At 39.6% G+C, this 26,147-nt stretch overlaps 1 protein-coding gene across 2 annotated transcripts in view; it reads left to right on the top strand.

Annotated features, from left to right (window-relative positions):
- Window positions 1-15,998, top strand: part of rnf152 (ring finger protein 152) — a 56,671-nt gene extending 40,673 nt beyond the window's left edge. For both annotated transcript variants that reach the window (XM_031728542.2, XM_031728544.2), the window contains one exon: window positions 10,039-15,998. In XM_031728542.2, the coding sequence (XP_031584402.1) occupies window positions 10,179-10,811 (633 nt within the window). In that variant the 5' untranslated portion in view covers window positions 10,039-10,178 and the 3' untranslated portion in view covers window positions 10,812-15,998. The remainder of the gene's footprint in view (window positions 1-10,038) is intronic.
- The last annotated feature ends 10,149 nt before the right edge of the window (window positions 15,999-26,147 follow it).

Here is a 26,147-nt window from a genome sequence, read left to right as displayed (position 1 = left end):
GTAGCAGGGCCACAGCACAGATTTCCACACTAATTTTCACACTAATCAGTAGTAACCTATTGCAGTGACCCTGGAGGCAACACTGCCATTTCATAAATGTTTGCCGGGGAGAAAAGGTCACGGAGGAACGCAGGTGCTACAGCTTTTTGATGTTGGTTGGAGTTGTTCATTCATGATAGAGGATCAGAAGTGAGTTTATTGTTAGGAAGCTGCTGCAGAAATACGTTTTCAGGGTTTTCCGGATTGTTCTGACTCAACCGACGAGTGACAACGTTATGAAGGACACCTGCACAACTCCTCGTTGATGCAAATATGTGATTGGCAGCAATTTAGCATGCAGATATGGTTGAGAAGTTCTGGTGTGAGTATTTCATAAACTGTTAGCAGTAGCTCAAATAACCATTTATTACATCCAATGTATCCAGAAGAACATCAGTGAATGCGCAACAAATCAAAGCTTGAAGCTACAGCAGCAGAAAACCACACTGAATGGCACTCCTGTCAGCTAAGAACAGGAAACTGAGTCTATAATTCAAACAGGCTCACCAACACTGGACAGCAGAGGATTAAAGACATGCTGTCTGGTCTGTTGAGTCTCTGCTGCGACACGGTGGTAACGTGATGGTAGGCTCAGAATTTGGCTTAAGTAACATGGAAGCATGAATCCATCCTGCCTTGTTTCAGCAGTTCAGGCTGCTGCTGGTGGTGTAATGGTGTGGAGGATATTTTCAGATTGTTTAAATTCTGGCCTCTCATCAGATTTATTATCTTCATAAAGTCTGTCAAATTGTCAAAGATCTGATTTGGAAGCAGTGACATGTGAGAAAATCATAAGTCATGATCAGCTGTTCTCATAAAGATTATGACGTCCAAAGGCAACGATTTATTGCACACTGTTCTGTTTGATTTGACATTAATTAGCTTAATTTTCATTTCTACTTGTACTGGGTGAGTGCTTAAATTTTCTCATTTTTAGACTTTTAGATACATGAAACTGTGTGCAGTCCTCCTGACAGTAAAGTTTATGGTTCAATTTGTTGTGGTCTTCAAAGTAAAAAGAGAAATTAAAAATAGATCAGTTTCTAATTACAGTCTAAATTTTTTCCAACCTTAATCTGGGCAAATCTGGTTGAAATCTGACAAAAACAGTGAGCTGACAGCATTGATTTAATAATTTTTTTTGAAAATGTCATTTCGTTAATGTAGAAAACACTTCAATTCGTAAGAGATCTGTTTAGCAGTGACATAGGACCCTTTAGACACATGAATGCAAAATTTGTGTTTGTTAGTTGAAGCATCTTTTTGGCTCTTGTGGGTCCAGGTGTTGCTTTTTATTTGGTCTCACCTGAGTTTTATTGTCTGTAGTATTTTAAAAACCAAAAATGCCAAAACAAACTATCAACCCTTTCAGGAATTTCCTTTGTCATCTGCTCTTTCGTCTCCCTCGAGCTCACACTGTACATCATCAGCTCACTGACATTTCATGGGTGCAAACCGCCGGATTAGCAAAGCTCTCCCCAACGCCGCTTCCAGCTTCTTTATTATGTCGGCCATGTGGAGCTGAGGCTGTTGTAACTGTGGCTCTTGTGGTTATTTTTAACTCCTGTCTGCGAGAACGAACACTTTCTGTCCTCCCCCTCGATTGTGTGCGGAGGCCCCGTGGGGAGGGGGTGTTTTCTGTTGGTCACTCCCAGAGGACCGCAGGCGCGATGGGCCTATGGAGGCTGCCGCTCGGTCACTCTGCATCGTTACTAAATCAGACATCATTCCCTCCTCCCACGCAGCAAACTTTCCTTCAAACAAACCATCTCCAGGTGCGCTTCAGTCTCAGGTCGCTGCTGTTTAACGCTGCTCCTGAACCCTTTTGGGGATATTTCGTTGTTGCGTATCCACAGCATGTAGGTGTGACAGTAAGTGGGTCAGCCAGGTTGTCCTGGTTACAGCTCAGTTGAATCGATAAATCATATTGTTAAGTCGCAGCCGCGTTTGGTCCTCCAGCTCCTCGCTGTTATTTCATGACCTCACAACGCTCCTCGAGAGCAGACGAGGACTTTTTTCCCCCTTACAGGCTGAGAAAATGATACCGCATGGCTGATTCTCCATTATCATCCCTCCCCATTTTCAGGGAACATCAACAACAAAACAACTAAAATCCAGACATGACAGATTGTGACGATGATGGTGACAGATTTTGGACAATGGTGGCGATGGATTTTGGAAAATTAATCCAAAACATAAATAATCAGTGCTAATTGTAGACACTGACTTTATTTAATCCCACACTGGGGAAATTCACTCATTACAGCAAGAGACAGGATAAAATTAGAGATGTATTCGAAAAATAAAAGTATTTAAAAACATAAACAAGAAAAATAGCATAGTGTACGCAAAAATACTATACTATGCACAGACGGTTATAATTTACAGTAAAATACACCGTGGTGGTGGTGGTTGTTGTGTACATAAAGTGCAGTGGAAATAATAATGATACACATGTACTTCTATCCCGTGTGGGTATTTTACAAGAACTGTAACTGATTTTCTTCTATAATATTAAAACTAAAAAAATGAGCTTCCATTATTCACACAAATGTTAAAAAAAAAAGCAAAGTTACATTATCCTCACTTTGAGATAAAAGTATACAAATTCATGCTTCTGGAAAATAAAGTAAATCTAAATGCCTAAATGGTGCTGCAGGCAATGTAAAAGATAGACAAAGCTTTCAGGTCTGCAAAGTTAAGCTAACAGAGAAGTATGTTAAACCTGTACTCTGTTAAAAACCACTAGGGGACAATACTAGGGGGAAAAGAGCCTTCTGCTGACCTCTGTGAACACTTTAAAGAGGAGTTTGTGGGCTCTGTCACAAACAGAGGTTGCTCTGTGCTGTATCCAATCCCGAGTCTCCTCTTCTGCCCACTCCCCGGCTCACACTCCGCTGAACGATCCGATGGTGAGCACACATCAGTTCGTCTCTACTTTTTCCATGGAAACACTCACTCTTGCAGTTACAATTGCAATTTAGTTTAAAGCTTTAAAGCTAGCTACACAATCTGAAGAATGACCTTTTTATCACCAAAGAGAACAAAGAGAACGGCTAAATCTCACAGCCTGACTGGGCTAGACCCAAAACCATCAGGGTAGATGCCAACGGCAATCATCCCTTAGCCCAGAGGTTCCCAAAGTGTGGGGCCCGCCCCCTAGGGGGGGGCGCCGTATGAAAAGAAAAAAAAAAAAAAGAATGCTTGGACACTGCTAGAATAATGGACAGATTTTTGACGGGGCTCCCACACAAGATGAAACCTCACCAAATATGTTTCCAAACCAACTTCCTTCCAAGCCAAAGACTAGAAAATAGTGTGAAGCATATCTTCCCTTTGGCTTCACCTGCACAAGTGCCGAGGGACGTCTCCCCTGCAGAATTAGTTTTCCCTGTCGGGAGCAGCGCTGGGCTCTCCAAATCACGGACAAACAGTATCCCACATTCGTGATTTTTAGTTCACAAACACTTCTTGTAATGACTAACTACTCCTGACATTTTGGACATGTTAGCTCTTTATACAGTAAAGTTACAGTGGGATACAAATAATATCAGGCTGCCACGATTTGTTCCCCCTTTCCAAATGACGGACAAACAGTATCCCACAGTTGTTTGTGTTTTTGAACCCATTTTGCACAGAGAGGCATTTTTTGATAAATGTATTGACAGCAATGTTGAAAATTATTACACAGGAAAAAAAACAACTACACGTAAAATAATCACACCGTGACGCCTCTGCCTTTCTAAATGGAGGGGCAGTAACTACATGTGTGTATGTAAGCGTGTAAAAACTGAAGATGGTCAGATTAACAGTATTAATACTGTTACTGTTAAACTTATCTTCAGTCTCTATCTGCCATTCTGCAATTCATCTCATGTAAACAATAACGTGGCGCACAGCGTGACGTGAAAAAAGGCACACACCTTTGACGTTGCGTGACGAACTCTGTATTCCTCGTCCACACATAAACGCAAAAACTGAGTTTTAAAAAATCTCCGTTTTTGGTGATTCGAAACGCCGTTTACGTGTTGACGAAAAGCCCAAACGCATGCGTTTTCAAAAATACCTGTGTAAGCGTGGACGTAGCATAAAAGAGTTAGTAGTGTATTTTATTACTACCTGTAATTTATTGCAGTTTACTTTTGTTTGTTTAATTGTTGACTAAATGTTTGAGGTGTGAAATAAAACACAATGGAGTTTGAAAAAATATGGGTGTGTGTGGTTGGAGGATGTGTTTGTGCGCGGGGGTTAGGTGTTGGGGGGTCGCAAAGATTTTTCTTGTAAAACAAAGGGGGGCCTAACAAAAAAAAGTTTGGGAACAACTGCCTTAGCCCACGTGGGACCAATGTCCTTGTAAGTCATCTAGTTGTTGCAAGCAGATGCACTTAACAGTGTTTGTACTTATGTATTAAAATTACATTTATTTTTTTTTTAGCCCTTCCCAGGCCTCATATTTTACACAGCTACAGAAAGAATGCTTTAATTAACATTTGAACACAAACACACCAGAAGTCGATAACTGCTACAGCAGTCATGGTGGTCTGTTACTGTCTAACCCTTAATAAACACAAACATTGTTTATATGTGGATTATAATGTGGCTTCAAGGTCTAAACACAGTATAACAGCCCAAGGAAATTAATGAAGTGTGGGAGTGTGTGGAAGTTTCTGTAGTCAAAATATGTTATTATTCTGATTTGTTATTATATTATTAAATTAAACAAGTGTGTGAACAAAAAGTAAAAGGCACTGAGTGAAAAATTTAGGATAAATGCAATAAATAAGGCTCATCGTTTACATTAACAGATCTAATGATTTATAGTAGTTTGTATAAATGACCTCAGGAACCACCAACCACTGACCTTACACACACACTGTGGTTGGCCAGTACTGGACTCACAAACCACAATGGTAGCAGGTTGTGTCGATGCAACATTTCCTGAGAGTTACATTTCCAGGGAGAGTGATGTCAGGTTACATTGTAGGGTTTCTGAGGGGTTTTGTGGTTATGACTTAACTCCATTGTAGGTTTAACAAGCATAAATCCATCCCCTGTGAGCCACGGGGCGATGGATTAACACAAACTCTTAAATACTTCCAAAATAAAAGCTTTACTCATGACTCCCTGCCTAACGTTGAATGTTCGGTGCAGGTGAATCCAAGATAAAGTTATATTTCATGACCCAAGACGGTAGGCCATTCATTCAAACCTGTTATCGTATCAGTCTTTTTGACATGTTGATTAAACTAAAGCAAAGTGCACTTTTCTTATTTTACAAGCCTATGCCGTATTTTTGTATCATGTGGCTTTATTTTTATCAATGGCATCTACAAAATGCATAGAAAGGAAAAGGCCAAAGGGAGGAGAGCAAAAAAGTCACTTGGAAAGTGGAAAATCATGAACTGATGTAAAGCAGAGGAGGAAAGGATTTGCAGTCAGAAGGGAAGAAAAGAGGAAGGCAAAAGGGAGAGCGACTGGGTGTATGGGAATATTGAGCCACAAAGCATTTATGTCAGATCAAAGCTAATCCTTATCTTTGGGAGAAGGATTCAGTAATACCCTGGGCTGTCTTTCCCCCCCTCAAGGGCAGGTTTCTGTCTCCATCTCTCTGTGCTGTTCTTGCTCACTTTTCCATGGAACTAGGGGAAATTTTCTGCACCTTTTCCCAGCTTTGACTCAGTGTGGAGAAACTGGGTCAGCTGGGGAGTGCAGAGTGAGGAGGAGGAGGAGGAGGAGAAATTGAGGGTCTAGCCTCCAGACTGAGCTGGGGAGGGAGTTTTGCCTCAGGGGGTGCTGGTGCTGCTCCTGCTGAAGGCAGAGGAGGGAGGCGGGGCAGCCGAGTCGATGATGCTGATGAACATGAATAAGCGGACTACGGAAACTAGTGATGATCCACGACAGGACTCTCTTAAAATCTCATCATAACTTTCCGAAGGAAAGTGTAACATTGTACCAACATACTTATGGACTTCCCTAATAAACCTTATTGTAGGTCTGCGATATTGTTATTTAGCCAAATGGTCATTACTACATCACCTTCTGGCCTGATGCTTTCTGATGCTAAGGCTTGCTGACTAGTTGCTGAGTGGTAGTGAAACTGAAAAAAGTGAAACTCTAACGGAAAGTGAAGAACATTCACCTTCAAAATATCTGTGCATGGAATTCACCATCTTCCATCAAATTGTCGTACTGGTGAATCCCTAAAAACTAAAGCTAGATAGAATCAGTAATCATATTCAGAAAACAGGTTAAAGGTTTTGCAAATCTGGGAAGGGTTTTGTTGCTTCTTTATTCTGGAAAGCGTTCGTTTAGGTGGCTCAACCCTCTGATCAGGATTCCTCTCGCATGCATCCCTAAGGAGGTGTTCTGGTTAGGACAATTTGGAGGAAACCCCAGGGCGAACCTTGAATACACTGGAGGGATTAGGCTTCCCATCTGGCTATGCAGGATCCCCCAGGAAGAGCTGCAGGATGTGATTATGCATGAGGGTGCCTAGGCTACCCTTTTTTTTTTTTTTTTTAAATGCATATATTGATGACTCAGTCAGTGAAATTATTTAAAACAGACCAGCCTTTTTCTTGTTGTTGTTATTTAACGCCACTCAAGGTCGAATGTGATCATCTGTTTTCACTCAAGTGAACCAAACTAAAAGAAGACTGAATAAAGCGCTCCAAGCATACTTAGTGTGAACTCATTCTTATCTGTCACTGCTACATCATTGTCCCCACAGGGCCAGAGGATGAGTTTAATTGCCTAAGATCTTGTTTTTGATAACAGTGTGAGATGCGCAGTGTTGCAGGGCAATCAGTGGTCACCTTTTTCCCATTTCTGTCAACACGTTTTTTTGCCAACCCCCCCCCCCACCATTTTCGCCCTCGATGTCGGCCCACAGTCATGCCCGGAGGGACGCCGACGCCGCTGAGATGGCAGCGTAGAGAAAGATAGATGCACCCTTCCCTCCTCAGCAGTTTTCACACTTGACAATCTGAGCGAAAAAATAAAATATAAAGTCGGCAGGGCCCTGTTTGGTATTCATTGTTTCCTTGGTGCTATTTTGACAGGGTTTAATCATCTGCAAAAGCAAACTATCACAGCTTCCGCATGGATTAACACGGTAGAGACGTGATTATGCAGGAGGAGGAGGAAGAAACTGTTTATGGAGTTTGTGGCCTGAAGGAGAAAAGAATTAGCCGTGGTTAACAAAGATACCGAGGCGACGAGTCTTGTGAACTTGTCCCTTTCTGCAGTCCACTGCTGGTTGATGTGTAGAGTCACGACTCCTCATCTTTCATGATGCATTGTTGCATTTTGACCACTGCCCTTATACCTTCCCTAGGTTTATCTGTGCATACGTCACATCGGTTCCTTTTGCTGATTCATGTTGCATTTAGTGATTTGACATGACTCTTACAGCATGTTTGCAATTTCTGAAAGCTCCTCTAATACAGAGCACCAGCCGCACAGTTTGAAGGTCCAATAAGAGCAGGAAACGATGGCATTTGGTTAATTTGTTTTTGTGATTGTGTGATTTTGTTTTTGCTACAGTGGCAAGCAGATTGCACAAAACTAATTTGTTTTGTCAACCTGAATGCAAAATCCAGAACAGGAGGTACTCATTAATTGAACCACAATGCATGCACGGTTTACAGACAATTATGAGATAGGAGGCTGTTAATTTTTAACAGCACGTAGAGCTGTCAAACCTCCTCAAAATTAGATCCAGCAGATTAGTATTTTTTAATAGATTAAACAAACATTGAACATTTAGGAAGAAGTTGGATGTTTTATATTTATCAGTTAAAGTTGCTTCGATATCTAAAATCATCGGAGTCAATCATATTTAAACATATTTTTAATTAATGCCACAGGAAGTTGTAAACAAAGTGAGAAGTCCAGTACAGTTCTGCATTAGTTTGACCGAGAAAGTGAAGAATTACACAATAAAGTCAGAGTAAGCTGATATATAACCGCTTATTGGAGCAATGCATAATCACATTCAGCACAGGCATGTGGACGTTAAACCGCCATGAAAGATGGCTCTTAGCATTAGCAACACTAATCACGCATAAAAGCAATATTTTAACCTCATCCATGAGATTTTAATAAGTTTTGAGTGTCAAAAAGTCAGATTTTTGCAAAACTGCTATTTCAAACCTATAGTCCCTATGAAGGTCACATAAAACCATTCAATACAGGCACACAACAAAGCACTCATTATAAAATACATATTATTGTATTGTATTGTTTTAATACATATTAAAGCAAAACATTTAAAATGCTAACATTTAGGTTTCAACGTGTGTGAGTTTTTACAACACTAATATTACAACACCCAATATTAGTGTTGTAACATGTTTTTGATGGAATAATATTGCTGTTTAGAAAAAAGTGTACTTGTGTTTGCTTTTATTATATCAGGGAAAACTTCTTGTTTTGACTGGTAACCAGTAGTTGCTAGGGAAAAAAGTCATTCTGGACATTGCTGGGTGAAATTTGCAAATAAAGTATTGCATCAAAAACCTCAGTGTTTGCTTGTTTGCTGCAGTGGAAGATTGAAATCAAAGCAATCAGAACGAGGTTTTCTTTTGCCAGTCAGTTGGGAAATACATATTTTTCCTTGGTGACAAGTGGCATGCATATGGTTGTGTCCAGAGACCTTATTTACTTGTTCTACATTATCACGTCGCACGTCCCAAATTACAGACAAATCATGTGCTTAGTGGTCACATGTCTGCAAATCCTCAATACGGTGCTACATCGGAAACCTCATCACAATTGCATTGGTCACTATCAGATTGCCATGGTTGCCCTTAGTAAGACCCCGACTTATGTACAGTTCAATAGTGGAACCAAGGATTATAACAAAAACCAGAAACAAGGGATGTTTCTGTTGTGCTTTTCTGCTAAACTAGTAACTACGGGGGGTGGGAGGCACTGACCAGTTGCTAGGCCACTTTTGCAACAACTTAATTTTTTCAGCTTCAGTGCCTGTGCCGCCTGAATATGGACATAGGTTTATGTCCCCCAGAATCTACCTTAAACCTACATTATTTCTACTGGCCAGTTGGGGGCAGGTTCTCTGACTGCAAGACCAATTCCAGTCATATTGAAGACCGTGAGAAAACAGCCCTTACTCTCATTTGATTGATATCCTCAGTAAATACTGGTCTCATGTTGTTTATGCTCTGTTATTAGTTTTAAAGTAGATGATAAAGCACTACATGCTTGACTGACAAGTTTCTAGAATATGAGTCTGCTGCACTCTCGCAGTCAGATCAAACTCCTAACTTGTCATAAAAAAACTTGATGTCGAACTCCAAAATGCCAAACCTTCAAACCAATAGACACTATCAAGCTGACATGTCCATTTTTATATACAGCCTATGTTTCCATCACTGGTAACCACTTTCTAACTTCTGTACAGGTAAAAATACCCAGGCTGCACACTCATATTTTACAACAATGAATTGATGTTTTATAAAAAAAAAAGATGGTTAAATTTCCATTAGACACCTCTACAGCTTGACCAACTTCCTGTGCTGATTAAAGCTTGGGAACAAGTGAGTCAGTTGACCTTTTAGTTGCTATTTCAAAAGGTCAAACACAAACCGCTCAGCTCAGCAGCACGGTTTCTAAAAGCCGCAGTAACTGCAGGCAAAAGCACCGGTGCAGTCATGAAAGATTGGGTTGGGGCACAAAAAACAAGACTTTTCTGCATCAGAGAAATGGTAAATATTGGAGCCGATGTTTGAGTATTCAATGATGAGCAAGCTACCGAGAGATGAGTTTTTGGTGAAAAGACTTTAAGCAAACAGCAGCAGCACTGTGTCCTTTTTCTCTCCAGAGTCAGAAGTGTTGTAGTTCCTGCTGATACTGCAGACTCTTGATATCAAATGATGAATATCAAAAAGAAGAGATCCTCAGTAGATAGTTCTGCAATGTGCGTACAAAACCTTGAATTCTTATTGATGTTGTTTTTTTTTCTTCTCTCTCTTGCAGATGAAGGGCCATGTTGCCCCCAAAGGGCCGTAACATCGCTGTGAAGTCGTGAACGGAACCAGCTCTGCTTTCCCTCCTGCGTTTCTTCTAGAGCCAATTAAATTGTGATTGCCCTCTTGTGAAAATACTTTTTCCTGGAAATGGAGACTCTTTCCCAGGATTCGATGCTTGAGTGTCAGATCTGCTTTAACTACTACAGCCCCCGACGGCGACCCAAACTCCTGGATTGCCGACACACTTGCTGTTCGGTGTGTTTGACCCAAATGCGTAGCAGCCAGAAGGAGATCCGCTGCCCATGGTGTCGTGGCGTCACCAAGCTCCCACCGGGCCTGTCCGTGTCTCACCTCCCGGATGACCCAGACATCATCACCGTCATCGCCATCCCTCACACCTCTGAGCACACGCCTGTCTTTATTCGCCTCCCCAGCAATGGCTGCTACATGCTGCCCATCGCTAAAGACCGGGCACTGGGCCTGCCAGGGGAGCTGGGATGTCGCTTCTTACCCGGCAGCCAGCAGAAGGGGGTGACAGTGGTGACTGTGCCCGAGGAGCAGCCACTGGGTCTGGCTATGGGTCTGGAGGGTGTAGGTTTGGAGGGAAGTGAGGGAGAGAGGAGGGTTACTGGTCCAGTGGGAGGAGCAGGAAAGGGCTCCACATGGTCTGGAGTGTGCACAGTGATCCTGGTGGCGTGTGTGCTGCTCTTCCTCCTGGGAATCGTGCTGCACAACATGTCCTGCATCTCCAAACGCTTCACTGTTATTTCCTGCGGCTGAGGGAGGCCGCTGCGGACCCCCCTCAGGATTCCCTCCCACTAGCCTCTCCTCAGGGTGGGACTCTGTTAAGGAGAGGGAACTAAACTCACATCGAGGGCATTAAAGGAAACTACAGTGCAGTGTAGAGAGACAGTGATGATGATAAAGAAGAAGAGGGCAGGAAGGAGAGCCACAAACTGGTCTAATGTTGTGTTTTGTTTTGTTTTTTTTAATCCTTGAAATGGAAATATGCATTTAAACCCCTCACTCTCCTCTCATTGGACAGCACTCTGCTGGCGTTGAAACACCCACCCTTCTCCATTCCTTCCATTTTCCCTGAAAGAACGCTTTGGGAATCCCTCCAGATACGTTTCTGGCCGGCGGATTTGTTTTTGGCTGGAAGCTGTGCTGACACTCACACTCGCTGTGGTTGGATTGCGCGTTTAGTCTGTGGTTTGTAGAAGTGCATCATCATAGAGTTGTTTAGATGAATGCCGGCTCCGAGTGCGAAGTCTCCAGCTGGTGCTGCAGTACAGGGAGTCCGGACTTGGCCGCTCACCATTCCCTGATGTTGCAGGAATTAACTGTGCAGGATTTTCTTCTGCCTGCTCCGGCCCAAATATTCTGGGGAGCTGAAATCAATTTTCTTTTTCTCTTTTTGTCATAAACACAACCTGTGCAGAACAAACTGTTGCTGTGATGATAGTTCCACATAGTTAGTAAAGGCTGCGTTGTCAAAAATATGGATTGTAATATTCATACATACCAGCTGAAATACAAACACAGGTAGTACAGAGTTGCGTTATTAGGGCTTTATGAAATAAACAATGTTAAATGAATTGATTGTCATTGGTTCCAGCGTCTCATATATCAGGTTTTTCTGTCTTATATTACTGTACGATAAATATTCTTGTACTTTGACCTGTTGTTTGCACACAAAAAACAATCTAAAGCTGTCACTTAGGTGCGTCAGTTAACTCATAATTGACAGAGACTTGGCATAAGCAATTTAATGAAGAAATTAAGACCTTGAATTGGAATTCATTTAAATGAAAATGATGAGCATTTGGAGGAATAATTTAGCTTCACTTCAGGCAATTGGATGAGAAGTTCAGCATCACCTCCTTACCTGTCTTGTAGCTATAGAGAAGGGATATCTTTGCCAGTTAAACACGTTGCACTGACTTGAGAGCATCAGAACTTCTCTTTGAAGGGAGCTAGGCTAACGCTTTCCCCTTGTGTTTGTGTAACTAGCTAGCAAGTTAGCTTTCAAAATAAAGCTCTAAAAAATAAAACATTTGAACATCAAGTTGTGACATTTACAAACATGAATATAGAGCTTACCTGCGAGGGCATATTTGCTAACTTTAAAGTTAACTTAAGTTTAATAGTTAATGAATATTCAACACATTTTCCCCTCTTTATTAGCTGATCGACTAGCTTTTTACATATCTACCTTGTTAAAAAAAATCACAACTTGATATTTTCCCTTTTTTTTTTCTTTTTTTTTTCTTTTTTTTTTTCAAATCCCAAAACATGTTACTGTAATCTGAGAACTTTGGATATATTAAAAAAGAAATCACATATTTGAACTTTGAAGCCAGCCTAGCTAGTTTCCCCATTTGTCTAGCTAAGCTGAGCTCCAGCTGTGAATGGACAGATACAGTGATGCTGATCCATCTCATCAAATTCTTTGCAAGGAAGCCAACAAGCTCATAAAAATTATAAAATTTGATAGACGTTTTCAAAATGGCAGCATTTTTCTTTCTGTTTTATTATTTTCAGTTTTTATGTTATTGATGTTTATTCACATAATTGAATTTGTTCATTTGCTTTTTCACCTGACCCGCCTCATACTGACTTGATCCTCTAAAGCCAGATCCTCCAGGCCTTCGCCAGCAGCCCACATGCCATCTTCCTCCACCTTCTCATCTTCCCCTTAATTCTGAAACTGCTTTGTATATGGGCTGAACTGTAAAACAATGAGTTTATGTATGTGAGTAACAAGTCAGGAGTGGGAGGCCGCTGTAAGGTTACTGTTAATGAGGGCTGTATTGATTTATCTGCTTTTGAATATTTCACTGCAGAGGTGGATGTTTCCGGAGTCATTTTATTCCCACTTTTGTATGTTGAGGCAAGCATTTTGTCTGCTTACTGTAAATCAGTAGATGTACAGTACACATAAACAGGGTAAACGCTTTTGTACAGCAGTCTCATCATGTACAGAATGATTGTAATTGTCATTTTTGATCATTTCCTTTTTCTTTGACATATTTTAGCCTTTTTTGTGTGTTTGAGCTTAAATAAACATGAGTTATTCAGGGCACTCAGATTTGTTTCAACACACCAATGATAAAACATGAGAAAAATAATGTTTAATATAATACTCACGGTTTATTTGAGACACCTAAACTATAAAATGACTTTTACCCTGAAAAACAAACTAGAAGAAATATTATTTGATTTATACTCAATATTTATTTGGTTGGATTCATATCAACATGATTTTATCGACTGCCGCCAAAGTAAGAATTCCAAACTGTTCAAAGTAAATAAATTTGGAGATTAAATCTAAAGCGTGCTTCAGATATTTTGCCTTTCAGCTCTGCGACACTCTCCTGAAAAGGCGTTCAGGGTGCAGCGGGGGCAGCTGTTTGTTTTGCAGATGCAGGGATAGATGGAGTTAAGTTCAGCCGAAATGGTTTGTGTCGTGCTGGTTGCTACGAAACAGCGCTGAAGGCCCTTTTGAAGTTGCTCAAAGTTGAAATATTTTTAGCTCCTAGCACTCTGTGTTCTATATGCTCTAAAGAACTTTCTAATTTCTCAACACTTGGGGTTGAAGTGGGGTTTTTGGGGGATAGCTTCCTCCAAGATAAAAGTTGGATTTTATTTGTTCCTGTTAGTTGGAGATAATGGCTCATTATTGCTTAATAAACATTAATAAATGTTATTAATTTCTTAAAATGTCATCATTACCTTTAAATCATCAAAAAGATCCTCTAATGGACCTTGCAACCCAAAGCCATTATTACTATTAACATTTAAATACGCCCATATCTCGATGCCTAATGTAGAATTACAGCATTTCTACTGGGAACTTGAGTCAAAATGTCAGTTTAAAGCATTACAAGTATGTCATGCACAGTTTTATTACCATAATGTGGCATGACTGCTACTTTTAATCCACAAGAGCAGTGCTGAAGGGGGCAAGTGGAGGATGTGCTCTTAAAGACCAGCTTAACCCATATGGGTTTATTCAGCCATGCTTCATAAGGTCAAATATATCTGCTAATTTTTTTTTTTGTATCTATGTCTTAAATATCTGTGGAATCTTTGGGCTTAAAAAAGATGAAAACAAAAAATATCCAACTCAGTCAACCTGTTGTCAAGTACTACACACTTAGTACACACTTAGAACTGGAGTTAGTATGTTTCTAGCTGAACGTTTTTGAATACCAGTGTCCACCCTAAGCCCTGTAATGACTGACCTCTCAGCGTTCACCTGTCTGAGGAGTCCTTGGTTACTCGCGAGGGCTCAAAATGGTATCAGTAGGAATATGACAGCTTCACATGGGTTATAGAAAACTAAGGGTATTACTTTAAGTCAAGAACTTAAAGGACCAACTCTCTCACTGGAACATCTTATAGGCTTTTGTCTTAAAGTGGAGAAGGGGAAAACATGGTTGCTTCTCCCATACTTGCTTACCCTTGTTTTTCAGTAACCTTATAGTTAACATCATTGCACTTTGAACTGTGGGTAAATTTAAGCAAGACATATGTGCATTCATTCTGGTGCAGTTGGTGTAGGAACAATAACCAGTCTTCACAAGACAAGCTAACAGAGGACTGTTACCAACTTTTATGATGAACTTTACATCAAAGTGCACAAACTACCATGTTGCTCTTTCAGTGATATTGTTCGGTTAACACTGTTGATGCCTGGAATGTGCGTAATGCCCCTCAATATCCATGAATCTGTGAAATGGACATTTGAATTGAGCTGTAGTTATACAACGAGTTGGATAGGGTTGTCAAAGGTCATCAACCCAGCAGCAGGCCCAGTTTTGTGGATGGGGGGCATTTTTGGAGTCCCACATAATGACCTCCAGGAGGTTACTCAAGTGCATGTTTCTAACTAAACAGTCTGAAACAGACTATGGGGGTGGCATGAGGACCTGACATCTTTAGTGGGAGCTGTGCTCAGACCCTAGCACCGTTCACCTCAATCGTCATTCAGCTCATTCACACTGAGCACATGTGACAAACGTGAAAGAGTCTGGAGATGCCGTGGTATGTTATTTCCTTAGGGTTGCTTTTTTAGCAATTAAAGTTTATTCTGAAAAACAAAAAACAGACCAACTTGAATTGATTGACAAATTGATTTATAAACAATCAATCTGTATACATATCAACCATAGATGATGGCAAACAAAGACTTGTAGCATCGTACAGAACCTGTAGTAGGCATATAAATAAGACCTCAGATCCAGTAGGGTCCATCGAGTGTTTGGTGACCATTAGCTTTTGATCTGCTACAAACGCCATAGCTCTAAATGTGATGCCTACATGTAATAGTTTCACTATCCAGACTAAGAACATTAGTTTTAGTCATAAGCTATTATGAATAAACTGGAAGAATATAAATTTAAAACACCAAATAAAACCAATATAAACTGTGAAAATATGCCCTTGATGGTTTTCAGTGCATTCGAGGTATGGCCAAGATCTATGTTACAGTTTAGTGAGCAATGGGCCGCCATGAACAAGACCTCAAAAGCAGAAAAAACAGGTTAATGAAAAACGAGCCCGTCTTTTTCTTTTGCCACCTTGGAGAAAGTCTTGTTCCTGCCATTATACAACCATTTCATCTCTTCATTCTCCCTCCATCGACTGAAAGAGAAACCAAATCACATCACTGAATCTCCTTCTTATTCTCAGTGTTAATTGTTTTGTTTCTGTTCCAATCAAAATTTGCCCTGTACTTCCTGTTTTCTTTCTTTTTTAAAAAAAAACAAACAAAAAAACAAAGCAAAAACAGAAACTTAAGGACAGAAGTGTAGAGGGAGGCTTGTCATTTCTGTGCCTGTGTGTTTGTACAATGCCGTGAAGTTCCTGTTGTAGTTTCCTGTGTGTGTCAGCTCTGATGATGGCTGACAAAGCAAGCAGCAGCTGTTTTTAGTGAAATATTAAAGCAAACACTGAATCTAAGCAAGGACTCTGACTGTCTTTAATTGAACCTCCATTGCACCTATTTTCTGGTGATATATCAACTTTTTTATTAGAAGAAATTGAGCCATGTAAAAGATTTAAAACAAAAGCATATTCCCTGTTGCTTTATGCATTGAAATCCCATACGTCATGGTAGAGCAAACTCAGTGGAGAGCAGACTCTCTTCTGTTTACCCTCAGGAACCTCTTTTCTCCTCAAATATTTATTGATATAGTGGCACTGTGGTAATTAAGGCTCCCCAGGGGCCAATTGCATCCAGCTTTGTTGCAATAAAACACCTCTGTTTCTTACAGGCAGCAGTTGCTGCTAATGATGGCCACAATGTTCGTGGACTGCACAGCTAGAGAGACCTTTGTAGAGTTTAAATGGTTCTAACAGGTTACACAAGCCCATGAAATTAAACAGTCCTTGGGGTTTAATTCTTGACCACTAGAGTAAATACTAATAGCATTTCATGAAGCTAGGACTGTCTCCACACCAGCTTTAGACTGATTTTTGAGGATTGCTGCTAAGGTCATATTCTAGAAACCTGGCTGACCTCAACTTCTTATACGGGGGTATTTGTGCCTCACTTTGGATGTCACAGGTTAGGTCCCAATCATTGTGCATGACAACACGACCCAGGAGAGCAGTAGAAGCCAACTGCATGGATCTGATATCATTCGGACTTGAGTTCTAATGGAAGGAGAAGTGAACCAGCCGGAGAGGAAGAGTTGTCTAACCCACAGGAACTAGCAGAGGCAGGCTAGAGGAGGTGCGTGTGTTGTGGAAAAATAGGACAACTACACTTGGTGGTTGACAGCTGTTGGCCTGCAAGTGGAGCTTGAACTTCATTCATAAATTTGGTTACAGTCAAAAGTTCCAAAACACATAATAAAAATAGACAAAACCTGAGGACGCCCTGGAAGAGACTTTACAGCTGAAAAACATCAGCCAAAATATTTTGGATTGATTTTCTTCAGTATTAGTTCAGTTTACAATCAAGACTTTATTGGTCCTCCATTGAAATGCTGGATTCAGATAGCATACAAATGCATAGGGATTAACAAGAAATGCAATTTATTAAATCTGTCCAAGAAAGCAAAGGACACTCGTGTGCATGTGCCATGTCATTCACATATTAGGACCACCCGAATGTCTTTTGGTAAAATGAATATTATGTTACATTCAGTAAGATTTAAATTCACATAAATTTATCAGGAAATTGTTTACTGAGGTCCTAGGTCAAGGGAGATTATTTTCCCACTGGTTCCTGTATAATCAGACTTCGTTTTGGAACATGCCATTGGAACTGCTGGCCATTAGAAAAAATGCAGGATTAAGGTGCTTCCTTAATGGCTTCAGCTTTCACGCCTGTACGCTATATTTATATTGTACATATGGTCTAGAAGAGCAACACAAACAGTGCTGTGAGAATACCTGAGATGTAGGGAATTAAAAAAACCCATAATGAAGTCAGAAATGAAAACAAGCATAGGGGCATTTCAGTCAAAACAGTGTCTAGACTAAAATTAGTCATGTGCAATCAAAACTGAGCTGTAACCTGTAGATTTAAATTGCTCTGTTTATTCTCATTAGATCCCTTCTGATGTAAAAGAGAAAATATACACAGACAAGGCAGGAGGTCATTTACACCCCAGAAAGAAAACAAATGAATATATCAAATTACCCATGCCCAGATGTTGATATAATTCTTTACAAAATTTTGCAGGTTTGTGCTGTTTCTTTAAATTATACAGCTTTTCTACCTTATATAGTGACAGTAACAGTACACAGGCAGCTATTTCTTTTTATCTTTTCAACTTAAAATAACTACATTCAAACACATGATGACTCTCACCTCAAGATTACGGAGTGTACATAAACAACCAGCATGCTCAACACCTTGAAATCTGCATGGCATTACTGGAATTCCAAAAAACAAATTTCTAAGCCTTGACATTTACCTTCTAATGTAATCGTCTAGACTACACAAGACATTTTCCAATCTGAGTTCCTTCTTAACTATTATAATATTAGAAATAAATGTCAGAGTAGAGACTTTTTATTCAGAGGTACACCTCTGACCCAGGTATCAATGCTGCTAAGATCATCTGATTTAAAAAAAAAATCAAAACTAAAATAAAACTACTGTAAATGTGCTTCAACAGATAATAAAAAGGCTGTAGTTTTAGTTAAGGTACTATTAAGTGCTTTGCAAGCCTGTACCACTTTTTAATAACTTTTTCGCATATAAAAACGAAATGTTGTAATGAGATAAACGCCATCTTCCACTATGATACAGAACTTCCAAATTTTTAAGAGCATTTTCACACCTGTAGTTCGTTTACTCTGTTGCTGAGTCTGTAAACTTGTAGCTTTTCCATGTGGTTTATCTTGTTGCCACAGCAAAAAATTCAAGTGAACAAAAATGTGTCACTACAAACCACCTGAGAATGCTCAGTCTGCTCATTGGCCAGATGTGTTTGAGGCGGAGCAACAAAATGAGAAACTTGAGAATTTACATTAATTTCATGGCTGGTTTCCAGGCCGTACAGACCTTTGCACATCTATATCTGTACCTTCCCTCATTGAGAATACAAAGCATACAGGACATTTTCTGTAGCTCACACTAAAGTAACGTAATGTACATCTTGTAGTTGGTTTGGTTCAGGGTCAGATAATTTTAACACCATAAATGAACTGCTCAGGTGTGAAAACACATGAAGTGACAGGATTTTCATAATTCACCTCTTTCAGAAATGATAATGTTTGTATTAGTATTAATATTTGGATCTAGTGTTCAGTCAGCACTACTGCATCTAAAGTCTTCTAAAGCTCTGTATTTGACTCCACCAATACCACAGTATCATCTGTGTACAGTAAGACAAAGAGTCATAACTTAACCTCAGCATAAAAGTACAGTATAGTCAGATCTTATACTACAAATATAAGTCAATTAAATTGTTTACAGCAAACATATGATCTAATGTTGAATAACCTGCCTTAAAACCTATTGGTCATCGCCTAGGAAACCCATTTAGTTAAATGAGAAGTCAAACATTTTTTAAATACGGAAGTAAATCCTTTTCTGAAACAACTAAGGAGTGTAATTATTCTTTAGTTGTCTGTGCAGGTGTTAACTCCTTTACCACAATATAATGGTTTGATAATTCCTATTGTCCAGTTTCTTGGTATAATCCCTGTCCTCTGCACCAGAAAAACATGCTAACATCTAATATCTCAATAGTCTTAATTTAAACAGTAACATTGCCTAAACGATTAAAACATCCAGACGTAAGTTTTATACAATGTGTAGGAATAGAAACATTAAGAATAGAATAAAATGTTGCCACCTTTCCATTGCTCAAATCAATCCCATTTCCACTGTTTCTCCTAAATCACCACTGACATTATTCTTGAATGAATGACTTTCATGGTTGTTGTAATGTTTTCTGGAGATGCTTCTTGTTCATGTTCTCACTGTTAGCGTAATTTGAAACCTGATATTTTCAAAGCTAAGGTAGCTGCTCTGGGTGGATCACCACAGTAGATCGATAATTTGATTATGCGTACAAGTGGTCTGTAATTTGGAGGCATGCTACATAAACTCTTCCCACGCAGCAAGAAAAACAGGCAGAAGGTTGTTGCTATTCAAACTGTGAAGCCAAAATGGAAATTCAAAGATCTTCCCAGTATCTTGTTTATGTAGAAAGTTAAAGCTTTTTAAAGAAGTCTCCCCCTTTATTATGTACCAACAGCTTCTGTAAATTTGCATAGCTGCTCTGCACCACAGATAAGATAGATGTGCTGTGTACACATATGAAACAAGTTGCTATTTAACCAAAATTAAGGTCTCTGTGCTACAATACAATTTTCTATGATGAACACTGGGCAGATGCAATTAATTTAAATAGGAGTCTTATTTATAGTCACCCTGGAAACACACCGGTTGTGGACATCACATCTTTTACATGTTCTTTTTCTCTTTTACATAATTTCTACAGTTTCAGATGACACTTGAAGTGTTTTGAATCTGAGTCTTTTATTTTGGAAAATTGACCAGTTTCTTAATGGTTTTCCCTGTGTCTCACTTCCAGCCTTCCTCATCTGCCCTTTTCAGCGTGATGTAACTTTAGTAAAATATCAACTCAGTATTTTTTTAAGTGTCACCATGGAGACCATTCCTGAAACGCCCTGCAGCACATCTGAAATTGTAAGCATTGTCTTGAGTGGGAGCGTTCAGTAGTCAGTGGTGCTTGGACAGCACACTTATAGGAATGCTGCCAAATTCTATATTTAAACAAAAACTTTTGAGATGAATGCCAGGCAGATGCGATTTATCACAGCAGGAGTCTCATTTAGGGTATTACACAGAGTCTGTTTTGGATATTATATCTCCAAGATAACTGTGTTCATCCTTCACGCAACATAAAAATCACCTGGAGTTTCAAAGGTGAAATGTTTAGCATCTGGGCCTTTTATTTTTTTAGCCTTTATTTAATAGGACAAAGTTAGGGAAGCAGCTCTAAGATGGTTCAGACATGTGCAGGAGGGATGGTGGATATATTGGACAAAAATGTTGGAGATGGAGCTGCCGGGCACGAGGAAAAGGGAAAGACCACAGAAAAGAGTATTAATGGATATAGTGAAGGAGGACAAGCAGAGGTGTGACAGAGGAGGGTGCTAGAGACAGGGTGATCTGCTGTCGTGACCCCTAAAGAAAGCAGCCAAAAGAAGAAGAAGAAAGATTTGGAAATGGTCTCGGGCAGACTCAAATCCAGGCCAGTGCAGGATCTTCGGTACATGAGCTGGCAGCTCAACTAGCAGCATCTTTAGTATTGAAAATCAACCAGAGTCTAGGGTTTAATGTCTTGAACTCCTCATCTGCTCTGTGCAGCTTTCATAAAAATGGACCTGGAACTATTTTAAGCAAAGTGGATTATACAGCTGCTTCTATTACACAATATACATAAAAAGATACTTTATTTATGCCAAGACTTGTGAAATTCCTCTGTTACAGCAGTTAAAATATAATAAAGAAGTAGGATGCTATGTCTCTCTCTAAAGCTTATTCAGAATTATCCTCCCTTTAATTCAAACTAAAATTCACAAAATGAACATTATGTTGTGTTCAGGAAGACTCAAAACTAGAGTTTGAACATAAACTCAGCAGAAAAGTCTTTACTGCGGTCATGGATTAAAGGAGGAGGAAGGTCAAACAAACTCACAAACAAAATGAAATCTGACTGTATGGATCTGTCTGAGCAAGATGCTGTCTTTAAAATAGTAAAATAATGGCCTGACCTTAGTAGTTCTTTCTGAGATTGTTTTATCTGGACAACTGTAATCACAAAAAATGGTACAAACCAGCTTGTTCACACTATTTCCGCTGCTCACCTCAAACCAATTGAACCTGAGCCTGGCTTTGCTCGAAGTTTCTTGCTGTTAAATTGAGGTTTTTCCTTCCCACTGTCGCTAAACTAGAATAGAATAGAATAGAATAGAATAGAATAAAACAATCCTTTAATTGTCCCACGAGGGGAAATTTGGTTAAATTTTGATTAAACTGTTGCTCATAGGGTTTCATTGACTGTTTGGGTTTTCTCTGTATTATTGCATGGTCTTTAATTTACATTATAAAGTGTGTTGAACCAATTGTTGTGATTTGGTGCCATATAAAACTGAATTGAATTGGACTGTTAAATAGTATCTTACAAGACATCCATTGTAACAACTAAATATGTCATTTTTAAAGAGTCCAACCACCTCCCTAAACTTGTTTTTACAAAATAAATTCTGCATTTATGTAATGGAATACATGATTTTATGCTTTTTCAACCAAAAATAAACTTATCCTAAATGTAAACATAGAAACTGAATGCAATTTTACACAGCTATAAGCTGCATACTGGGATTAAACTCAAGATGAAATCCAAATGTAACTTGGTAAAGTTTGTTAATCCTCACCTGGATGGCTGCTCATTTACATTTTTTCTGAGTCAGAAGTGAGAAATTCTAGCTTCGTCATATCTCTGGCACACAGCGTTAAAGGTCTGTCACAGGGACTACTTTCCTGTATCACTGTATTATGTGAGCGCTCTCGAGGATGTATCATGGATTCTTGGCATAAGCTTGCGAGACTGTCATCCGTTTAAGCCTGGCAGAAGATGAGACTTCTCTTCCTCACACTGGGGAAAGAGAGAAAAAAGTTATGGTTCCCATTTATAGGAGGCAGTGTTGGGTGACAGTGTGCAACAGAGTGAATAAAAGCAATATCAATTTTTCAGAGAACACTCTTACAGTATGTCAGGCAACTGGAAACTTAAATATTTGAAAGGATTAAGGGACAAAGTTCTGCGTTACCCAAGCAGAGGTGTACATCATGTGCATGTTTTAGGCCTGGAAGTTTGTTTTAAAAGACATGCAGAGGATAACGGGTGAACTTTTGAGTGACCGAAGTGCAAAACACAATGCATGATGGTCTCTTTAGCAGCTGACACTCTGATCTGATTAGCAGTAACTCTGCTTTAACTCTGCCTAGTGAACATCTAATTAATTTTCATCGTTCAAGTAAGGGGTACTTTTTAATTTCATGTATATGTCACATAGATGCTTAGTGTTAAACAGCGCCTTGTTCCATGAAATTAACCTGGCTGTCAGACAAAGCCTTTTGGGCACTCTTTTGGGGTTACTTGTGACGATTTAACTGCAAATACCATCCAGTGTTGACAATACAAAGAAGGATTTGTGGTTATCGCAGTAGATTGAGTTTTAATCCTAGGTTTTCAAGATTATGAAGGTGTTTTTTGATGGGATACATTTCCATGGTAACCCCAGATAACAGATCAACAGGTACAACTTATCGATTCTTTGTAAAATAGTGTTGCTATTCCTGGAAGAAACTCCCTCAGTGAGGAGATTTTAAGTGTTGTTTATAAAAGTCAATTTTTACTTTATTCCTTGGTTTGTTTGTACTGGCTGCGAAAAATAGAAATTGTTGTAGGCATTACTATAGTATATTATATAGTATAATATTGATATATCCACCTATTATCAGCCTTGCATCTATTGCATTAATTGAGGCTGTTGTTGTTTTTACATGAGGGAAATTTAGAAACAGCAGTTAGATTGGCTTATGGTGTCTTGGACACCAAATATTCAATCACTCTCCGGTTGACTGGGATTTCAGTGCGAACACTCATCTTAGGATCAGGAACTTTTCATAGCAAGTAATCCAAACCATGCAGCAACATATTAACCTCATGTTGTTCTCTTAGTTGAGGTTTTGTTCGCTTTTTGGTTTCTTCTCTCCGTCATATCAGGGCATTCATCTCTGTCCTTCAGGGACCTTCACCATGAACTTTACCTGACAACATTTTAACTCCATCCTACATCTTCCCTATGCTATTGTGTTCATATCAGTCTAAGCATAGCTTATTAGCTAGCCACCATTATATATCAACTGATAAAATGTCACTAACCCTCCAAATGTTGCTACTATATAAATTTCCATCTTCATTTACTTCATTTAAAGTCATACCAGAGCTGTACATTTCATGTTTTAGATATTAGATAAAAGATGCTAAACTTAATTGTTACATTTGGGAGAAGTCAAAGCCTTGCTGCTCATTTAGTCTTTTTTTCATAATGATAAAAATCATGACCCCAAAATACTTTTACCATTTGTAGTTTTGGTGAGCTTGTAAGCAAAACTTTCTAATATTGTAATTTGATCCTAATCCATGAGATTAGCTGCTCTGGTGCCAATATAACTGTCCATGCTTCTGATTGGTCAGATACTGCTCAGCTAAATGGGGAAATCCTAGGTTGACTAGCTGATTTGATAACCACCTTTGCATGACCAGTTCTTAGAATAAGAATAAGAACAGAATAGGTAATTTCTGTGCAGGCTTTTCTGCTGAATTCGCCTTCATTGGTTGCTGATAAAAGAATCTTCTGGCATGTTCAGGTCCGATCTCTCTTTCCTTCTTTCCCCGGGAGAAGCAGCAGCCGACCTGACCCGACCCAGCTGGGGACGATCAAACAAATTGAAAAATGACAGGCTTAGAAAAATGACCCTCACTTTGCTGGCAAATACAGACGAGAGAAAATCAATTCTGTTGCTGATGAGATCGTTGCTTTGGCACGCGCAGGTGTGGGTAATGACAGGTTAATTAGTCTGCCTGTGTGGGGTAGTAGCAGTAACTGATGGCTGGTGGGTTTTCCAGGGTACAATGGCCCCTCATTTGCATTTTGACAGCATCCACAATGCAAGAGAGCCTCACCAATCAATCTCATGAAATTCATCTTTTTCTGGCCAGCTGAAGGCTTGATTGAGGACTCTTAATGGAGCAGTTTTAGATTTCTTTGGGCTTTAAATTTAATAATATTTATTTTTAAAGCAAACTTTGAAGAGGCAGACCCCGATGTCACTTTATCCTGCTGAATTTAACTCCCACCATCAGGCCAGAGTTTTGTTATATGGTAATTTAAGTGGGAAGAGAAGGGGGGAAATTAATGAACAGATTTCCTTCCAAATTCAATTAAAAATGACACCCACTCTCAGGAAATGATTGAACATCGAGCCAAAGTGTTTTTACTTGAATGCCAGCAAAGAAATGAGTCAGCTGAAGACCTTTGCTTGCATAATTTCTCGATGATTTTAATGTTTTATAGACTGACCTGTGACACCGAGGCTTTTTAAAAATCACACGGGGTGTGTGTGGGGTCTGTAGATTTTTATTTTTTTTTTGGAATCACTTTAGATGACTTCATTGTTCATTGTGAGCTACTTGACACTGTGATCCCTGAAAAGATGAGCTGTGTACTTACAGAAACATTTCTGTGTCATATCTGGCTTTTAGGGTGACATTTAAAAATGCATTTTAAGGTGGCACTGACAGAGCTCGTGTTCGGGGTCATTACAAAGACAAAAACTTTGTTTGATTGTTGAATGGATCGTAATCTGCAGCTAGAAAGATTGAACAAACCAGTGCCAATAAACTATAAGATAAAGACTGTCTCTTTGCCTGTGAACAGTCATGTTTGGGTATTAGTTGGTTTTCTGTGGTGACTGGCTTCTCTTTTGACTTCCAAAGTACAGTACAAGTCAAACTATGAACTCAGTAAAGGGAAACGGACACAGTGATAATAAACACAAGAGGTAATGAGGAAAAAGGAAACATAGCTGAAACTAATCAGGAAAGACCAGGCTAGAGAAGTAAACTAAATACCAGACATGCAAGGTACAAGTTACCAAAATAAAACAGGAGATAACCAAATAAGGAAACATCACTGATGGAGACTCGAGGGAAAAGATAATACACAAATCCAGGGGCCAATATAAACCCAAAGAAAACCAAGAACCACAGTGAAGCTGCATTCGCTTCAGCTTTTTTGCACTTGCATTTCTCAAGTTGGTATCTCTTTGTGGTATTTTGTGCATTGAACTAAAACGGTATTACTTATGGATCTAGAAAGCAGCCACAATACCCCGATGTTTATCTAGTTTGATTTAGCTTCCTGTTCAGGAAATGACCATCACCGCGCCATTCCTGCTTCTTTGTTTCCTCTGAATGTTCTGGGAACACATTCAGGTCACGACATGTTGCGGTCTACAGCAAATCTTTTGCTCAGACATACTCTTGCTGTGACCTTTCCCACAATCAGGGCAGATGGCCAAACACACCCTGGATTGCCTCCAATTTTCATTCTTTGAAGAGATGGCATGGTCTCGGCAGCTTTGCACTTCTGCCTTGAAAAACAAGTTGAGATGATGTTATTTGGAGCTTCTGCTAACTTTAGAACAGAATTCAGAACCGTGTCTGAAAGTTTGAAGGCTAACAAAGGGCTCATTGGGGGACCATAAAAAGAAAAGCAGGGATTCAAGTTTGAATGGAAATACCAGCTCCTGTGTGTTTGTCTCATTTTCTTCAGAGGATGCCCACGAGGTAAGGACGGGGTATGAACAGATGGTACGTTTTATCACAGGCGAGCACTCAGCTCTCATGCTTTTCTTTGAACATGAGTATTGTTCACTTCAAGTGAAGCCCAAACTGACTTCCTTCCTCCCTGAGCTCTATCCCCTCCCTGAGCTCTATCCCCTCCCTGCTGCTTCACTCCTGGAAATCCCTCTCTGACACTGAC

This window comes from Oreochromis aureus, linkage group 9 (assembly GCF_013358895.1).
Source record: "Oreochromis aureus strain Israel breed Guangdong linkage group 9, ZZ_aureus, whole genome shotgun sequence".
Classification (NCBI taxonomy): Eukaryota; Metazoa; Chordata; class Actinopteri; order Cichliformes; family Cichlidae; genus Oreochromis; species Oreochromis aureus.
Note: the sequence above shows the minus strand (reverse complement) of the source record. Positions and strands in the feature narration are given on the sequence as shown.